Source organism: Erpetoichthys calabaricus, chromosome 7 (genome assembly GCF_900747795.2).
Source record: "Erpetoichthys calabaricus chromosome 7, fErpCal1.3, whole genome shotgun sequence".
NCBI lineage: Eukaryota > Metazoa > Chordata > Cladistia > Polypteriformes > Polypteridae > Erpetoichthys > Erpetoichthys calabaricus.
This window is the reverse complement of record NC_041400.2, coordinates 65,223,623-65,244,711: the sequence shown is the minus strand read 5'-3', so window position 1 is coordinate 65,244,711 and position 21,089 is coordinate 65,223,623. Positions and strand designations below refer to the sequence as shown.

General features: G+C 38.7%; 1 protein-coding gene across 1 annotated transcript in view; it reads left to right on the top strand.

Annotated features, from left to right (window-relative positions):
- The window catches only part of xrcc4 (X-ray repair complementing defective repair in Chinese hamster cells 4), a 457,198-nt gene that overhangs the window by 159,397 nt on the left and 276,712 nt on the right, over positions 1–21,089 (top strand). The window contains exons 4-5 of the mRNA XM_051929627.1: positions 7,633–7,799; positions 13,938–14,069. Of these exons, the coding sequence (XP_051785587.1) occupies positions 7,633–7,799; positions 13,938–14,069 (299 nt within the window). The remainder of the gene's footprint in view (positions 1–7,632; positions 7,800–13,937; positions 14,070–21,089) is intronic.

Below are 21,089 nucleotides of genomic sequence, written 5' to 3'. Positions count from 1 at the left end.
TTCTGTTTCCTTGTGGCTTAGCACTATCATGTAATCTGCCATTTTTAATTAATTTCATCAGTATTTTTATTGGTGGCCACACAACATGGCACAGAATGTGTTGGTAACACTATACAGACACTGCAAAAATAGCTCTGATACTCATATACAGTTATGTAACAAAATTCCCTTTTAGTCTTCATCACACTTATAAAATATCAATCAATAGGTTATTCGTCTCTGTGCAGTGTGGCATATTGACATGATTGTAAAATTGCAGGTCTTATATTATATATGTATCATCAAGAGAAATGCATCTCAGTTAAGCCACCTCAGACCACTCCAAAATGAAATTTTGTTAGTAGGTCACATTGCAGAAATGAAGAAATACTTAGCAACACTTTAAAAGCATCAGTGACGACCCAAATAAGTGTCTGTTAAGGTCTTGTTACATAATAGTAAATGAGTAATAGATGCATTTTTGCAGTACCTAAACTACAGTGTTACCAAAGTTTTTAATGCTGTCTGTTGATTGGTATTGTGAATTTGGCAATGACATGCATAAGATCAGTGATGTTTGTGGTTCAAAAGTACAACGGTTTGATGAAAAATATAGTTCAGTATAATGAGTACAATAAAACTTTTTTGATTAACACACACCATGTTGTCACTGTCTGGTGGTACAAAACTTACAAAACAGTTTATGTAAAATATTCAAAACAGAATGTAATAAATTAAAGTATCCCCCAAACCAGTCTAACTTCATGGCTTATGGTTTTACTTAGGTAGAAACCCTATATAAACAGAACTAAAATGGTATAATGTGTGGTGGATTGCCGGCTTCCTATTCCAGCCCTCACTCCCAGGCCGCCAGGAGGAGCTCTCCCAACAGCATGGACGTGCCCCGAGTTCCAGCAGGGCCTCATGGACTATGTAGTTTTTGTACACAGCCCTGCTGGATACCCTGGGGACCACTGGGAGTCGCTGTCGGGAGGCCCATGGACTCCTATATGCCCTATAATCCGGAAGTGCGTCATAATCCCGGGACAGGAAGAAACGACGTGCTTCCGGGGTGAAGATAAAGACTGTTTACTCTGACCCGGAAGGAATAAGGAACTGTGGACTGTTGGGCAGGAACACCTCCGGGTCAGGGTGTATAAAAGGACTCTGGGAAAGCCCAGTACACTGAGCTGAGCTGGGAGGTAGGGTGGCGAAGTGTCTGGGCGAGGAGGAAAGAGTATTGTAATTGGTGTTGATTTATATGAGTAGTGTGGAGTGGAGGGTGCTTTGTGCACGTAATTATAGTACAAAAAAGAAGTCTTGTACTTTCACCTGGTGTTTGGAGTGGTACCTGAGGGTTCAAGAGGTGGACACATGCCTTAACTGCTACAAATGATATTTTCACACAACTTGGAGTAAAAACTACAAAGCCTACATCAATTTCCACTTAGAGAAGTGATTGGCTGGAGCAATCATTGGGTGGAGTATAATGCTGGAAAGCAGCCCATTCACTGTGCTTCTTAGACTCAAAAGTGTATCTAAATGTGTTAATAAAGGAGGGAAGATCAGTTAAAAAATGGGCCAGGGTTGTTAATCTTGTCTACATTCTTTTCTAGCACCTGACTCCTGGATTTCTTGAGTCCAGTGATTATGTCTAGTCCATTCCAAACATCTTTCATGGTATTCTGTGTGAGTTTGTTTTCTATTTTTTGTTTGTAATTTTCCATTCCTTCACTTAGCTTTTTATTCAGCATTTTCTGAGCCTCATAGTCACCAGATTTGAATTCTGTCTTCTAATTCAATTGACTCTTAGATACTTAGTAATCAAGGATCTAGGATGGCAGCCATGGTAGTTTGGTTCTCTGTCTTTGTTTTTTTTGTTAAATTCTTGTCACCATGCAAAGTCATATAACATATACATGAGATGAACTTTTGAATATTGGTTACAGTGTGTCACTTGATGTGACTCTAGGTATTATAACTACATTTGTGGATTGTACAGCTTTGTTGATCATGGGTGCTCATGTAGCTAAATAGGTAGCCCTACAGAGGAGGACTAGAGGCAGAAGAGCTGGCAAGGACTACAGCAATCACTGCACGATGTGACGGCTTTTTTTAAATCATGCTGTCCTGACTTAGAATTGCTTATTAAAAACCATAAGCCATTTTATTTACCACACAAGTTTTCCTCAGTAATTCTACCCAGTGTTTACATTTGCCCTCGCAATAATGCTCACAAAGTGCAGTGGCGACTCGCTAATGTAATCACTGCGATTGAAAAACACAACCCAGACTTGCAGATCATTATTTTGGGTGATTTTAACCATGTCCATTTTAACCAGGTCATTCCTAAATATCAACAGCAAATAAAATGCCCTACCAGCGATGGAAATATTCTAGGTCAGTGCTATTCAGCTATTAAGGATGTTGGTCATGCCTTCTCCTATGCTAAATCTGACCATTCTGTGATTCACCTTATTCCTGGTTACAAACAAAATCTGAAGACTGTAAAGTCTGTAAAAACAGTAGTTAGAAAGTGGACTAGCAAGGCAATAAAGGAGTTTCAGGACTGCTTTGATTGTACAGACTGGAGTGCCTTCAAAACTGACATTTCCATCGAACACAAATACACTGATGGTGTAACTTAGTATTTTATATTTTTGTAAAGGTGTCTGCATTCCAACAAAAACAATTGTGAGGTTTAGCAATGATAAGCCTTAGTACATCCCAGAGCTCAGATGACTGCCAGGACAAAGCATGTGCTTTTAGATCTGGCAATTGTGAGGAATACAGGAAAGCCAAGTATATCTTGGAAAAAGGGATCAATGGTGTGAAAAGAAAGTACTCAGATAAGCTGCAGGAACAATTGTCTGCAAATGACACTACATCAGTCTGAAGAGGCCTTAAACAGGTAACTAACTACAAGAAACAAACATCAGACAGTTCTGCTGATCCCAGTCTGGCTAATCAGTTAAATCAGTTTTATGGTCGCTTTGAAAAACAATGGAACATAAATCTGTCTAATGGTCTCACTGTTACTACTGTGCAGTTCTCTTCTTCTCAGCTTTCCCCTCCTGTAATCAACATCTTATTCAATAAGCAAAATATTTAAAAAGCTGTAGGACTAGACCTTATTTCCTCTTCCACACTTAGGCACTATGCAGACCTGTTGTCTGCAGCATTTGCAGACATTTTCAACCAATCTCTGCACTGTTTCTGTCTGCTTCAAGACCTTCCGGTAGCAAAAAAACAGGCCTAAATGATCACAGACCACTAGCTTTAACTTCTGTAGTAATTAAGACCTTTGAATGCCTTATTCTGAATTACTTTCAGATTGCTACAAAGACTTTCTTAACCCATTTCAGTTTTCATACAGAGCCAACCGGTCTGTGGATAATGTAGTGAATTTACGTCTGAGTTTTATTTACCCAACACTTTAATAAGCCAGGGGCATATATGATGATCTTGTTTGTGGACTTTAGCTCTGCTTTCAGTACAATCATCCCAGACCTCCTAGATACAAAACTCACCCAGTTCGACAGGCCCACTTCAATCTGCCATTGGATTTTCTTACAGATGGAGCCACAAAGATCATTGCTAATCTGACTCACTCAGTGTATCACCTATTCCAAAAACTTCCCTCCGGCAAACATCTTTGTGCAGTGAAAGCTAAAACAACCTGTCACCTAAACAGGTTTTTTCACGTGCTGTTATTCTTACTAATCAGGTCTGAGCTTCTGCTCAGTATCGATGTATACCTGCACACTAGACTGCCTGGACATTTTAATCCTACTATCTTTATTTTTTTGTATTACACTTGTATGCTGCATCATATTATATTTTATCTTGTCCTTTTATGTTGCACCAATATTATCAAGACAAATTCTTAGTACACATTAGTGTGCCTGGCCAATAAAGGGAATTCTGATTCTGTTTGAGGGTACAGTAGTGTTAACACAGAAGTGGCAAATATATGCTAAACAGTATTCCCTATTTCAAGAAACATTCCACTCAAATACTGAAGAATGACCTGAGACTGTGGTGATGTGATTTGCTTTGCCTTTTCTAGGAAAATAAAATGGAGAAATGTCACCCTTGACAGTATTTGCATAACACTTTACATGGCAAAGAAGGTACCTGGCAAAAAGCCAAACCTACCATGGCTAAAATGAGGTGGGAGCTGCCAAAGTGAAAGGCAACATAAGAGATGGCCAAAGAGGGAGCCGTCAAGAAGAAACAAAATAAAGAAGTGCATGAAGAGCCACCATTATATGTACATGGCTGCTTAAAAAAAGACTACATCTTTGTGGTTCACCAATTGTTACTTGACGTTTATAAACACTAGGGGGCTTTGCCCCATGCTCGCTTTGCTCCCCAACCCGCGGGTTTGTTTTTCCGGAAATACAATTTAAAGAGATTGTTTTTTTTTTTCATGGGGATTGTTACATATGCATTATGTTCACTTTTATTTTATAACTTCAGTAAAAACAATATTTGAAATTAACTTTTCTGGTTTCATTTTTTATGGTCTTCCACTGTTAAATTTTCATCTGCTGTTATCTCTTTCTTTACCTCTGATTCGTTAATTTCTTGTGGAAGTCCAAATTGCTGCATCATTAAATCTTCTGCTTCTAACATTTCTTTGATGATCGAAAGAGCCGTTTGTTCATTCGACTTTTCGGATAATGGTCCTTTGAACGCTTCCCATAATTGTAAAGCATCAACTTCACCCATCATAATTAAGTACACGAAGAAGTGTCTTAATTTGTCATGCATCATTACAGAAGTGGCATCAGACATCATTTCAAACATACAGTATAGTCGTCCGATTTACATAACCCAGCTGCTCGTGTAGCTTCTTGAAAAGTACCGTACGTAGTTCCATCTATAGTTTGAACATCTTTATATGACGTTGCCCCTTTCGATTTACGTAACAACAATTTTAAATGAAACCGTTCGATATCTTTTGGTGATACAATATTTAATCGAGCAACACTTTTGCAATTAACTTTTCTTGGATGCCACACTCTTTTTTGTTTCTGACACGTGTAATGTTGAGGAATTTGCACATACAGTATGTATATGCTTTTGCATTTATGTCTGTTTTATTAAGTTCAAAATAAGCCAATAATTTTGTATTTCTATTTTTCACTACCTCTAAAGCTTCTGCTTCTTCGCCCTCTTTAAATTGAATCATATTCTAACCTGGTAAATGAATAGGTAATAATTCAACAGAATGACTTTGACCATGCATTGGCAATTCCATTAAATGCCACCTGGTTTCCATTGCACTGATGTACCGAGTATCTAAATATGCTTGAACTTCATCCTGAGACTGTTCTTTGGATAACATTATGCATACTCTATTGTGCCCTTTATGAATGTACTTGTAGATGTACTTAATACTCATAACCGATGCACAATACTCGACATTAATATAACAATCAAATCATTTGAGCAAATACGGGTTATACTGTACAATCATTGAATTATCGAGCATCACAATTTTACCATCTTTCTTTCCGTGATAAGTGTGTTGTTCGTGACAATTATGTCTTCGGCAATTATCAGGAGAGCCAGCCTTAGTCATATCTGTTGTTTGAACAAACACTTTTAGAAATTTCTTTAAACACTTTTTTTCTTTTGAGTCCCAACATACTGAATCTTTTAAATGAGGTCAGTGAGACATGTGTTTAATGACTTTGCACCATAATTCAAGATAGGTTTCTCTGTTTGGAATTTCAGTACAGACAAAGCGATCTGCATCATCAGCAGTTAATAATTTATTTTGCAGAGTAACCAATAAATGCATGTGAGGCAAACCCCTTTTTTGAAATTCGATCATGTAAATGTGTGCTCTGATTTGACCGAACACTGTTTCGAGTTCATTCAATAACAGAGACTTTCTGATAAAACAATCTACTTACGAAAGTGGGAATATCCAGAGCCGATGTAGCCAGTGGCATTGTTCTCAAGAATCTGCGTATTTCTGGCCATTGTGGATTGCATGTCATTGTAATAAATAAATCTGGCCAACCGATAGTTCGAATATTGCCATTGCATCATGATATAACTGTTGCAACGCTCTTGGACTACCTTGATATGATGATGGTAATATTACTGCTTTATCTATTTTGAATTTGTCTGAACTATTAATATTTGAATTTTGAACGTGATCAGTGAGACCTTGCATATGTTCCGTTCTAAGTTTTGCTTGATTAGATTTAATAAAGAGGAGACGATTAGCTTTGACTTTTAGATACGCATTAGTAATGTAGTGTTGCGATAGATGTTGCAGATCATTCTTCTTCGTTTAGTCGTTGCTTACTTTCCTTATTATCAGAATTTGCAAATAGATAATTATTGTTCTTTTTTGCATTTTTTTGGGCATTCATCCCAATCGTTCAATTCGGTCTCTGTTATCAGATGTGGATCGCCTGATGAGCACGGTTCAAAAACTGGGTCAATGTCACTGTCAGTACCCTGCATTGCAGTTTCTTCACCTGGTTTGTCTAAGGTCCAGTCCTCTGGTGGTTTCAGAATTGGAAGACTGTCGTCATGTGGCACTGGTCTCATTGCTGAAGGCAGATTAGGATATTCAATTGACTTCTTGTTTTTGGCAGAGAAACCAGACACCTTAGTCAAACAGAAGTAAGAGTCCTTTACATGGTCTTTCTGTTCTCGCCATATCATCGGAACAGCAAACGACATTGTCTTTCGAGTGCCTCTGAGCCAGGCTCTCAGATTGACAGCACATGTCGCACAGTAAATGTGAGGCGCCCATTCCTTGTCTTGATCACCAATTTTGCAGCCGAAATACAGATGATAAGCTTTCTTCACAAGAGCAGTCATCTAATGTCTCTGAGGCGCAAGTGTATATATTTGCCACAGATATAGCTAACTATCTATATTAACCAAATGAGCAGGATCGGTGTATGCAAGCCATCTTTATAGCATGCTGAGACAGTGTCAAGCTTGTTCAGACCTGCCCAGTATGTCAACTTCCACTGAACAGCTTCCAACCTGGCCTGATTCCATGCCTGGACATGCCCAGGCTGCACAAACCGTTTTTGATAAGTCACTTACGTGAGTGAAAATGTTTGGATACAAATATAAGAAAAAATCATGACAAAACTGATGATTTCTCTGAAACACCCAACAGTGTTCAAAAACAAAATCTTTGTTGTGTAGTGTAATTTTACATCAACACAAGCATTTTCTATATGTTTATGGATTTGTATTTATTAAACCAGAAAATATATTTATATTAAGTGTGCTTGATTAGTAAATTGGTAAATTTGTATTCCGTTTTTATTATGGAATTTTCTGAGGTATTTTGTAGACACTGCTTTGCCACTGGTACAGAAAACCAAGGACATTTGATAGGTCTAACTGTAGTCAAATATTTGTATAGTTTCAGATTCATTACAAAAGAATCTCATGTTTGGGTTTTACAGTATGGTCATGCATGATAAATGGCTTTGTGTTGTCCGCAGTGTGTGGAACATTTTTAGATAAATGTTCAACTGAATTATTTTTGCTAGCAAAAGATAACTTATGCATTAAGGCAGTGCTGTATATTGTGATAAGTGGTTTTGAAATCTGGGAGACCCATTCAGGTGTTTCATTATAACCTTTCTTTCCCCAATTTAGTTTAAACTTGGATCTGTTGAGCTACATAAGGTCACAAAGCCCCTTGATGTCATTAAAGAGCTGATTAACTATGGGCTTGACCATTGCACAGAACTGAAGGCCAGGAATGCACACCTGCTCAGAGAAAACAAGAGACTGGAAGAGGAACAAGAATACATTGCCAAAGAGTAAGTAGAGCCTGTTAACCATATAAAATTGGTCAGTAGGCTGTAAGCCCAATTTGTATTTTCATTTGTTTAGATGTGAAACCTAAAAGCCGTCTGGAGCTATCGGCCTGTTAAATATGAGTGTGTGTTTTCAGTAAAACATATTATCTCAGGACTCAATCAAAGAGAAAAGTAAAAATGACTTTACTAGAAAGATAGGCATTTAAAAAAGGAAGCTTTTAAAAATCCTAAACAAGGTTTTGATTTTGTGAGCTAAATGTAGCAAAGTGCTGTGTAGTGTATGGCACTGAAATTTTAAAATTTAAATGTACAATGCCTTTGAATGTATACACTTCTTATGGAATAATGATAATTCCTAATAATAGCACCTAATAACACTGAGTCACATTATTTTTTTTCTGACAAATGTATTTCCTTGTATCTTTTTGAAGTCAAGATTCACAATGTTGATTAAAATTGGCTGATCCTGATGTGCTGTCGAGACCCATTTTACAGGTGTGAACTGTGGATGGTATCTCTTATATTTGTGTACATTTGTGCTTCCCACAAACAGTTACCAGATAAACACAAGGTTAAGTAAGTAAAACACATCTGTTTGTTTAGAGCTGAAAAAAAAATCCAATATTAAAAGGTCAGAAAAATGCAATGTTTCATACAAAGATCCAGCAATATAAATGAACTGAATTTGACCGTAAACACTGCTAAGTAGTTAGGAACCATGCCTCATGCACTGCTGGTTAGTGTTAAATGTTTTAACATTAAAAAAAATCAAACAAACCAAAACATCTACTTTGTTAAAATAAATAAAAAATGAAGGAATAGTGAACCACAAAATTGGTTAAAAAAGTAAACTTTTACTAGGCTGTACCCTCCTAGGATTGTCATGGTAGTTATGTTTAGAGTTGCAATGCCTAAAGATATAGTCCCTGATAGGGATACCTACAGCAAATTGATTTAAAGGGAGGGACCAGACAAAGGGAAAAAAAACCGTAAGTAACCCTTATGCTGTAATTCAAATTAAATGGAAGGGAATTTCACTCAGAGAAGGCATATTCAGGCCCACTTCAAAAGAAAATCCTAAAAGTGTTTTTTGCTAGTGAGCACTTAGTTGCTTGGTGTGCTTAGTCAAACACAGTTTGAAAAACCAGCATAGAGCTGTTATGTAGGTACAGGAAAGAGTGGCATGAATTCAGGCATACTAGACTTTGGCAGTGGAATTTAGCTCTTAAATCATGGAATTTAAGTTCTCTGGTAGGAAAGTAGACATTGCTTATGCAGAAAGTTGGAAATACTGGCTAGATACAGTAAGAATTACTTTTGAAAACAGCATTGGCCCTGGGGCCAGACATCTAGACCAGACCTTGTTAAATGAAGACCACAAGAGATTTCCAGGTATTCATGCCCATGATGGTTCAGATGCTCTGCACTGGAGGTTGCAGACGGCATCTGTTCAGCTTTATAACGTACACTGTTTTTTGTTCATGCTATCTTTTTTCAGTCATTTACGCATCATGCTTGTCTTACAGTTTAATGGACTATAACTCTTTAACAAACTCTTTAAATCTAATTCAGGGTCAAGAGGTTTATCCTGGTTGCATCAGGTACAAGCTAGGAGCCAACTAGATGGACTGGCAGTGCCAGGTCCAGTAATTCACACATACACATACCTACATGAGCAAATTTGGAAACTCCAATTAACCTAATGCATATAGTTACAAAAACAAAATCACAGCATATTGTAAATATTAATTTTACACTTAGCTTGTTTGCTTGTGGCGAAGAGTGGTGAAAAGTTGCATGTTGGCTAGCACATGCAAGAAAGAATTTCACTGAACCCTGTACATATGACGATGATGACCCTATAAACCAATAATCTATATCTTTGGGATATGAGGAGAAAACCAAAGTACCCAATGGAAAACACCCAGGCACCACAGAGATAGTGGCTGGTCATAGGATCTGAAACCAGAACGCTTGATCTATGAGGGAGCAGCACTTACTGCACCACAAGTTCACAATACTTTAAAAAAAATATTAATAAGTAATTGACCAACCTTCATGTAATTTTTATACTGTGTATTGGCTAATATTAAGCAGCATGGCTCAGGTTAAAGTTGATTTTTTTATTTTCTTCCTTTTTCAGACTAGTCTTCTATTTTATTCCAAAGCTTTAAGGTTATTTATGTCCAGTTTTGTTTCCTAGAATTACCAAACCAAACAGAAAAAAGCAAAGCAAGCTGAACTAATTTAAATTTTGTTGGAAGATGTTCATCAATTATCATTAATACATAACATTACTGGTAATACCCAGTCATACATCCATTTTGTAAACACACTTATCCAGAGCATATTTTATATGAAGCTGGAGCCTATCCTAGCAAGCAATGGGTGCATGTCAGGAATAATTATTGGACAGGGTGGTAGCCTAGTACTGGGTGAACACAAGCATGGGCCAATTCAGCATCCACAATCGTTCGTAGCTGTATGTCTATAGACTGTGTCAGAAAACATGCATCTGGAGGAAACCCACATAGACATGGAAAGAACAAGCAAATCTCATGCTGGGAGTATTCAGTACATTTGAAAAAAGTACACAACATAAAAGTACAGAGCTCTAGTGTGTGGTTCCTCATTCTTTGCTTTTGTTGCATTTCTGCGCTTAGTTTAAAAAAAAACATAAATAATTTATGTAAATTAGAATTTTAAGATTTTCTTTTTTAATTTAACTTAATTGTTTCCGAGTTATGACAATCTGTTTGAGAGCTGCTCATGCACATTCCAAAAAGAGAATCCATGTTCGTCTGGAGGGAAACTGCAAATATCTGTTTGATCTGGTTGTAGATGTGAAAATTTGTAAAGATGTTTATAAGCAAGTCACATTCTAGCAGAATTTTTTATTTTAAATGAAAAGCAAAATACCATGTTTTGTTCTGTTTTGTCTGAACTGTTTTTTGAATTCTGCATTAATTTAACTTAAGCCATTTTCCACTGAGTAGCCCTGTGTCTCTTTATGTTTTCTGTACTATTGCTGTGCTTGCCTGTTAACTTAATTTAAACTTTTTAACTTAGAATATTTAGAGCTCAACATTATAATAAATATCAATTTTTAAAGAAAGTCAACAAAAATGTAAGGATATTGAACATCTTAGGAATGCTAATATCAGAGAGACAAATAGAGAGAGAGAGGTTGAGAGCATGCACCCACCACACAACGAATCACCTCAGGACCCCAATTTATGACCCAAATGCAGCTATGCAGCAGTGACAACTCAGCACCACACTAGTTTGAATGGATTGGAGGTGAGGTGTTTTTTTTTTTTTTTTTTACAAAGTGGTTGGAGTGCCAGAGGTTCCATTCCTCTGAACAACCCCAAAGTTTTCCCTACAAGAATAACTAGTTAGCTTTCTTTTATTTGTGTACCAGATCTTACTGCTCATTCATTCATTACTGCAGCCCACTTTCCAGGGTTGCAGGATATCTGAATACAAGGCAAAAAGTAACCCTGGAACAAAGTGCAACTCTGTCCTAGGGCATACTCCTTCAAAGTAGGCTTGTTTGGAGTCACCAATTAACCCAATCAATAAGAAAAAACAAAGTTTTTCAGTGTCTGATGAACAACCCACAACAACACAAGGAGAATGTTTAAACTACACATAGACAATGACCGGTACATGATGTTTAAACTGAAAATGGTTCTTAATAAATTTGCAAACCTGGACCTGTTAAACTAGTGCATAAATAAGTATGTCCAGCTGGAATGAGCTGTTCTTGCCCCAACTATAAAATTAGGCTATGCACATTAAACATCAAATTGTCAAGAAGACATACAAAATTGAAGGCAGAGGCAGAACAAACCATAACAAGGAAAGCAAGAAGTAAAACGTTTGATTCAGTGATTGCCAGGGAAGATTAAAGAACCTGAAAAGTTTGTGAAATTAAATAGCATAACCTCATTTTAACCTAATAAATATGAATATCCAAATATTTTAGGATTATTGAAAATTAATTTGCTGTAAATTTGTTAAAATCATATGCTATTTATTTCAAACCTACTGTAACTCCATCTGTTATCTCTACCATTTAAAAAGCTTTTAACTACATTTAAATGCGGTGTGTTGCTCAATCTATCCATTATGAATGCCATTTAATTAAATGTGGGTCACAAATCCTGAGGTTGTCCTGGCAACACTGCTCTATTACAAGGCTCACCCAGGTATTTACCTACACTCATTTGTTTCATGTCATCAGCTAAAAAACACAATATGGTTGTAGTAAGGAAACAGGAGTATTTAACTTCAAATGATGGCCTTTGAGCTCTGAAACAGCAACACTAATTAATGCCAATCTTATAGTGAGTCATGTCCATCCATCCATTTTCCAACCCACTGAATCCGAACACAGGGACCCGGGAAGCGAAACCAGGTCCCCAGGTCTCCCAACTGCGAGGCAGCAGCGCTACCCACTGTGCCACCATGCCGCCCAGTGAGTCATGTGTAATTCCCAATTTTTTTTTTTAAATTTAGTGTATAATCGTCTTCTTTTTTCGGCTGTTCCCGTTAGGGGTTGCCACAGCGGATCATCTTCTTCCATATCTTATAGTGTATAATAATCATCAATAAATACCTCATTCATACTTTATATTCTTCATCAAAGTTTTCCTGGAGTTATTTGGATTGTATCTATGCAGGCAACAACAGCACATGCCAGATTCTGACTAACGACAGAGAGGAAGCCAATCATAGGACAACAAAATGTATTTATATTGATTGGAAAATCCTTATTTGTGAAGTTTGATTGTGCTTGCTGTTGGATAATATGGCATGTAAAGAACTGGTGGTCCCTCCAGGACTGAAGCCTTTGGCTTGTGAGCGGAATACAAGGAGAACATGCAAATTCCACTCAGAATGCACAATTGCAGAAAGTAAAAGTAACATCCAAGCAGCATTAGTCAATGGTTGTTGTACAGTTGTTCCATATTCAGTAGTGGTAAAACTTTGTTTTCAGTTCAACATACAGTTATAAGTAAAAATATTCATTTAAAAATAGTCTTAATTGCAAATGTATAGCCAAAAGACATTACAGAGAACAATTTAATATAGCAGTATGTATATAGATGGCATTGACTGGATGGATGGATACATGGATGAATGGAAAGTACTTTATTTGTCCATGATGTGGGAAATTTAGCTTTTTACAGAAACTCAAAGGATATTATAACAAACAAACAAGAACAGTTCCCCTAAAAATACACACAGAGATATACCAAAATACATAAAGCTCCTGAGATGGCTAGAACAATCTGGATGAGAGCAGGCCATTCAGCCCAACAAAGCTCGCCAGTCCTATCCACTCAATTCTGATAAGACAATAGTCATAGTGAGGTATGAGATATTGACGTAGGTAGAAACATGCCTTATTAGCTTTTCTTGACACACTTCTGCTAAATAATGTGTTGGCTGAAAGTAATTCATGTTTAGTAGAGAGTAGGTGTAGCATTTTTCATAATGGCCATCAGTTTTGTCTTAATTCTCTCATCGCTAATACCCCTAACCGTACTGTATCTTTGTTGACAGAGAAGTACAAAACATGGTTTTAGTCCAGTAATCTAATAAAAAGTGTGAATGAGGTGAATTTACATCACTATAAGAAACAAATTTGGCAAAGAAAGGCTCAAAAAGCATAAGGTGTATATGACCATTATTTTACATACTGTATAACACTCTTACACCAGGCTTGATAGTTCCATGACATTTTTTTTTCTTTTTCATTTCTTAAATATAGATACACATTCTTCCATTATACGTTCACATTAATTAGGGAGGAGTATGATATGTATTTCAGTTGAGAAAAGCCTAGCAGCAGCCCCTAACTAGCAGGCATGTAACAATATCCTTTTATTTTTAAATATTCTCTTCTCCAATTTCCAATTTTTTTCATATCAAAGTATGGCAGATGAACTAATGAGTTTGTGCAGTCTTTGTTTTTAAATGATTGCAGAGCATTATTTCTTTTTTCTTACACTTAATCATGACAACTTTCGATTCTTGCCTAACAATATTATAATTCCATGTTTTAAATGGTGCAGTAGTGGTCATTTTTATTATATAAATAAATCCTAACTTTATTTTGATTTCTAGGATGGAAAAATATGTGCAAGTGAAAGAGACCCTGGAGCAGGATTTATACACTCGTTTTGTTTTGGTTTTGAATGAAAAGAAAAGTAAAATAAGGAATCTGCAGCAAAAACTTAAACAAGTGCAAGATAACAGGTAACTTCTTATATGTAATTAGTATATGTACACTATTAAAATGCCTGTCTTTTATGTCTACAGGTAGATTACTGTATCTAAAATCTTTAATGTTAATTTACTAAGCAATTACAGTACTAGATGGAGTAGCATACTCCCATATGCGTCACAGTATATTTAAGATATTTAAGTAATAATGGATGCTCATTGTTGATTTGAACTGTGAGGTGAACATTTACAAAAGCATATTTAACTGTTAACTTGGTGTGCCTCCCCATTCTTTCATGCATTTATCCTCCAAAACACAAATATTCTAAAAAAAGCTGCAGCATTGTCTGCAAGGCAGGGATCCACCTGGATGGAATGTATAACTAATGTCAGACACAAGCACATTCACGCTCACTAGTTTTCACTCTGCAATAGCTATGCTTTTGGGAATACTGGAGGAAACAAAGAAAACCCATGTGAACACAAAGAGAATGTGCAACTTTGCACAGGCATTGCCAGGACCAAGATCAATATGGTCTCCACATTATTTACTTTCTTTTTCTCAAAAAAGTAGTTTTATTAGTACCTTTTCTTGCTACATATTTATTTACATATTTACAATTATGTATTTGATGTTTACTGTAGTAAACTCTATTTACAAACAAGATTGACCATTTGATGTACCCTGTACAGTAATATTAATTGAAGCACTAACATATTCTAATAAATATAAAATTCTGTTACACAGTATGAAAACAGGCATCAGGACGTGAAAGGTACAGACCAACCCTATAATGGTACAAGGCATGAAACAATATATGACTAATATTCTGGATAGGATAACATACTTTTTCCAAATTTTAGAACGCAAAGTTCTAACAGAGTTATGATTTAAATCTAGTGAAAAATATAAAACTGATCATATTATCTATATATATAAAATTCTTTTCGCGTTTGAAACGGAAATTACGTATGACCACACGATATGGAAATTACGTATTACCACAGAACATATTATAATACAGGAACTAATCACTTCGTTTGTGGACGCCATTTTTATATTGTCTTTATGAATTGTTATTATTTGTGTGAGAGTTATTTTACTGATATTGAAAAGAAGTAAACACAAACACGCCGATCTATTCCATAGAAGTGCACCCCGCGTCGTCCTCTCCCAGCCCTCCTGTCTGGACTACAGTGCTGAGCCGTCCGCCGCCAGGCGCGTTCTGACAGAGAAGTTTTATTTATTCATCCACGTGACTGTCGCAGAAACTGCCACATTGTAACTTTTTTTTAGTTGGCAGTACTTGATAGTAGAAGAGATGAGGAAAACAGCTTTGCGTCTTTCTACTTTTTAACTGCGGCAAGCTGTAAACAATGTGCATGAGAACAAAGTGGATGCTGGGAGGCACGGAATGTCGGGCTGCTCCGCGGAGTCGAGAGCTTCGCAGTTTCGGGCAGCGTCCTCTCTTGTTGCACTGTTTGTGACACTTCAAGTGCCCCGTCGGCTCCTGGGAGAGTGGAAATCTTTGCGAATGAGTGTAATCGGTGCCATCGAAGCAGGAGTCTGTTTGTGAATTACCCTGCACTACTACTTACTGTCCCTTAAGGTGAGTTCGGGTCACTAAAACCCCGCAACATTCAAGGTTCCTTTTGTGATATATTATTTTAAGAAGCAAATCACAGGCACATAGTGCAAGGTTATCAGGCAGAAATTTGGACGATCACATAGAAAATGTAATTTCTATACCACAGCGGTCGTGTAGCGCCTTTCATAAGGGATCTACTACCAAGAGATAATCCAAATACATTTTAGTTGCCATTTGTACTACTTACCTGTTGTGTTATAGCGCCTTTAAAATGTAGTTTACCCCAAACCACTCCAGTTGTGCTCAATATATCTTTACTTCTTAAATGTTATTGTTTTACTGTTTAATAACTTACAGACTACATTTTATTTTTTTCCCTTGCACTCAGTGAGCGAAGCCACTGGGTAATCAACTAGTCACAAAATAAAAATGTAGTAGTGCCTTCAGGCAGTGGCTTCTGAATATTGTGGAAATTTAACAATTTATTTAGGAATCTACTCAGAAAGTGGTATATATTTCCATCCATCCATCCATTCTCTTCCGCTTATCCGAGGTCGGGTCGCAAAGGCAGCAGCTTGAGCAGAGATGCCCAGACTTCCCTCTCCCCGGCCACTTCTTCTAGTTCTTCCGGGGGAATCCCAAGGCATTCCCAGGCCAGCCGAGAGACATAGTCCCTCCAGCGTGTCCAGGGTCTTCCCCTGGGCCTCCTCCCGGTTAGACGTGCCCGGAACACCTCACCAGGGAGGCATCCAGGAGGCATCCTGATCAGACTGCCCGAGCCACCTCATCTGACTCCTCTCGATGCGGAGGAGCAGTGGCTCTACTCTGAGCCCCTCCCAGATGACTGAGCTTCTCACCCTATCTTTAAGGGAAAGCCCAGACACCCTACGGAGGAAACTCATTTCAGCCACTTGTATTCGCAATCTCGTTCTTTCGGTCACTACCCATAGCTCATGACCATAAGTGAGGGTAGGAACATAGATCGACCGGTAAATTGAGAGCTGAGCCGCCTTTTTCACCACGACAGACCGATGCAGAGCCCGCATTACTGCGGATGCTGCACCGATCCGCCTGTCGATCTCATGCTGCATTCTTCCCTCATTCGTGAACAAGATCCCGAGATACTTGAACTCCTCCACTTGGGGCAGGATCTCGCTACCAACCCTGAGAGGGCACTCCACCCTTTTCCAGCTGAGGACCATGGTCTTGGATTTGGAGGTGCTGATTCCCATCCCAGCCGCTTCACACTCAGCTGCGAACCGATCCAGAGAGAGCTGAAGATCACGACCTGATGAAGCAAACAGGACAATATCATCTGCAAAAAGCAGTGACCCAATCCTGAGTCCACCAAACCGGACCCCCTCAACGCCCTGGCTGCACCTAGAAATTCTGTCCATAAAAGTTATGAACAGAATCGGTGACAAAGGGCAGCCCTGGCGGAGTCCAACTCTCACTGGAAACGGGTTCGACTTACTGCCGGCAATGCGGACCAAGCTCTGGCAGCGATTGAGGTGGGAGTTGAAGCTACTTCTGACAGGGGGCTCTGCCAGACGTTCCTAGCAGACCCTCACAACACGTTTGGGCCTACCAGGCCTGACCGGCATCCTCCCCAACCATCGAAGCCAACTTACCACCAAGTGGTGATCAGTTGACAGCTCCGCCCCTCTCTTCACCCGAGTGTCCAAGACATGTGGCCGCAAGTCCAACGATACGACCACAAAGTCGATCATCGAACTGAGGCCTAGGGTGTCCTGGTACCAAGTACACATATGAACACCCCTATGCTTGAATATGGTGTTCGTTATGGACAACTAGGGGGCTCCGCCCCCTGCTCGCTTCGCTCGCCAACCCCTGGTGTTGGGAAATTACAAAGAGCGTGATGTATGAATGAGATATAGCATAGTGTGAAGGTGTAGATGACGCAGATAGGAAGCAAACAATAAAGTGTTTGGCACAGTGTAAAGGTTTATTGGAAAATTTCTTTGTAAACAACATTAGTAGTAAAGATGGTGTGTTGTCCTTGAATGAGTTTTCCTTGGCATGGAGCATTTATGACGTTAACTTCAACGTCAGATGAACGTCGAACTTGTGAGAAGGTCACATAAAGTTGTCCATGTACAAAAACGGGCTCAGATAGGTAGATGCCAACCTTGTCTATGGGTTGTTCTTGTGATTTGTGGATGGTTATGGCAAAGGCAGGTTTAATGGGGAATTGTTTCCGTTTAAGTGTAAAAGGTAATTCCAGGTCAGAACTTGTAAGGTCAATTCTAGGAATTAGAACAGTATTGTTAGCATGTGATCCTGTAAGAACTGTTGCTTGAATAACATTGTGTGGCATGGTGTTGACGACTAAACGTGTACCATTGTATAAACCCTGTTTAGTGTTAAGGTTTCTTAATAGCATGAGTATTGTTCCGTTTTTAAGGCTAAGATTGTGTTGTGGTAATCCGGCTGGGTTAATAGTGTTCAAATATTCTAAGGGGAAATTAAGATGGTTATTGTCGTCATCAGAGTCAACTTTGTCAGAGCTTAGAAAGAGGTGTGACTCTCCAGGAAGTAATGAAATGACCTGGTTATTAATGTGATCAACAGTAATATTTTTTGGACATAATATAGTTCGTTGTGTTAAAAGGGGTATTTGGTCTAATGAGACCGGTGTTCCAAATATCTCCGTAAGTAAGTCGTCGCAGATAAAGGGTTGAGGAATTGTAATAATTAATAAAGTATCTATCTATCTATCTATCTATCTATCTATCTATCTATCTATCTATCTATCTATCTATCTATCTATCTATCTATCTATCTATCTATCTATCTATCTATCTATCTATCTATCTATCTAATATCTGGGTGAAGTCCATCTGTATTGGTGAGTGTACAATGTTGTAGTTGCAATAACCAATTGTTATATTCGGGATCTGTAAATCGCATGTTTTGTACCAAGTGTATCTTTTGAAAGCAATGGCAATTGTTCGCGTAACACTTTTTGTTCCGCGGTTTTAGAAGCGCGTTCTTGGCACCGACGTGAATGTTTTTTTTTTGATGCGGGTTCGTGTTTGTGGTCCCGTTACTCGAGCCGTCTAGTTTTGTAGCCGTGATCGTGAATTGATGACTTGTTTGATCTTTATCGTTAGGAATATGGATAAGTAATAAGGAGGATCGAACTCACTGTTAATATGCGGACTGTTCGTTTCTTCGTATTATCACCAATCAGGTGTCGCGCCTGTAAATGTGTTGTAGTTCAGCCTCTTTTTGTTTATGTATGACGTCGTAGCGAAATTTAAGGTGGACTGAACAATAGCTGAGCGCACCGCAAGTGGAGCAATAGTTAAGCACTGTCTAAAATCTCCTCCTATTAAAAGTACCTTTCCTGCAAAGGGAATATTATTATTCATCAACGTTTGTAGAAGTTTATCAATGGTGTTGAGTAAGTGACTGGATGCCATTGTACATTCATCTATAATTAATAGTGTGGCAAGACGGATGTCACGTGCATTGTTACTGTTCATTTTCATAGTGGATACCGATGTTTCTGTGATTGGGACCGGTATTTCGAATAAGGAGTGACATGTGTTTTTGGAGCCGAGACATTTTTTCTTCCGCAGTTTCAGAAGCGCGTTGTAGGTGGCGACGTGATTTGTGTATATTTGCGTTCTTGATTTGTTTCAGGGTGCATTGTTCCAATGCGATGTAATATTTGTCCATATACCCGAAAGCAGTATGGGCCATTGCCTTTTGGTGACCTGATATTTACTCCGGTAGATGCAAAATCAAATCAACTATTGTAGGATGTAATGCAGTTCATAAAGTTTTTACTTTCAGGTACTTCGTTAGTTAGAAGCTTCTGTAGATATGCAGGATATGAATGTAAAGGAGGCAGTGTAATTTGACCCTTTTGAGAACAACGTGTAAATTCATAACTTGTATTGCCAGTTGTTTCTTCAGGGAAGTTAAGTGAATGACAATGATTGCAAATGACATTCATTAATCCCAATGAATTTTCATGAATAGTGGACTTATTATTGAACGCGTTGTCAGCTAACTGGCGCAATCGTTAGTGTGGTCGTGGGTGTGAATCGTCCTTTTTGTGTACGTTTCGCGTGCTATGTCCGTAGTCTGTCCCGTTTCATGTCCAATGGGCTGTGTGTGGCGCTCGCGGCTTGTTTTTTTTTGTGTGCTGGGGGTTGGGACATTTTTTCTCCCTGAGTTTCAGAAGCGCGTTGTATGCGCCGCCGTGTATTTTGTTTTTTCATGCGGGTTCGTGTGTTTGGTCCCGTTATCCGAGCCGAATCGTTTTGTACCCGTGAGCCTGTATTCATGACTGTTGTTCTTCAGCGTGAGAAATATGGATAAGTAATAAGGAGGATCGCACTCACTGTTAAGATGGAGCCTTTTCTGCAGTTGAACGGTTAATAGATAGATAGATAGATAGATAGATAGATAGATAGATAGATAGATAGATAGATAGATAGATAGATAGATAGATAGATAGATACTTTATTAATCCCAGGGGGAGATTCACATACTCCAGCAGCAAAAAATATTAAATTAAACAGTAATAAAAAATGCAGGTAAAAACACAGACAATAACTTGAATAATGTTCAACGTTTACCCCCTCTGGTGGAATTGAAGAGTCGCATAGTTTGGGGGAGGAATGATCTTCTCAGTCTGTCAGTGGAGCAGGACAGTGACAGCAGTCTGTCGCTGAAACTGCTCCTCTGTCTGGAGATGACATTGTTTAATGGATGTAGTGGATTCTCCATAATTGATAGGAGCCTCTTGAGTGCCCGTTGCTCTGCTATGGATGTCAAACCGTCCAGCTCCATGCCAACAATAGAGCCTGCCTTCCTCACCAGTTTGTCCAGACGTGAGGCGTCCTTCTTCTTAATGCTGCCTCCCCAGCACACCACTGCGTAGAAGAGGGCACTCTCCACAACCATCTGATAGAACATCTGCAGCATCTTACTGCAGATGTTGAAGGATGCCAGTCTTCTAAGGAAGTACAGGCGGCTCTGTCCTTTCTTGCACAGAGAATCAGTATTGGCAGTCCAGTCCAATTTATCGTCCAGCTGCACTCCCAGGTATTTATAGGTCTGCACCCTCTGTACACAGTCACCTCTGATGATCACGGGGTCCATGAGGGGCCTGGGTCTCCTAAAATCCACCACCAGTTCCTTGGTTTTGCTGGTGTTCAGTTGTAGGTGGTTTAAGTCGCACCATTTAACAAAGTCCTTGATGAGGTTTCTATACTCCTCCTCCTGCCCACTCCTGATGCAGCCCACGATAGCAGTGTCGTCAGCAAACTTTTGCACGTGGCAGGACTCCGAGTTATATTGGAAGTCTGATGTATATAGGCTGAACAGGACCGGAGAAAGTACAGTCCCCTGCGGCGCTCTTGTGTTGCTGACCACAATGTCAGATCTGCAATTCCCGAGACGCACATACTGAGGTCTGTTTGTAAGA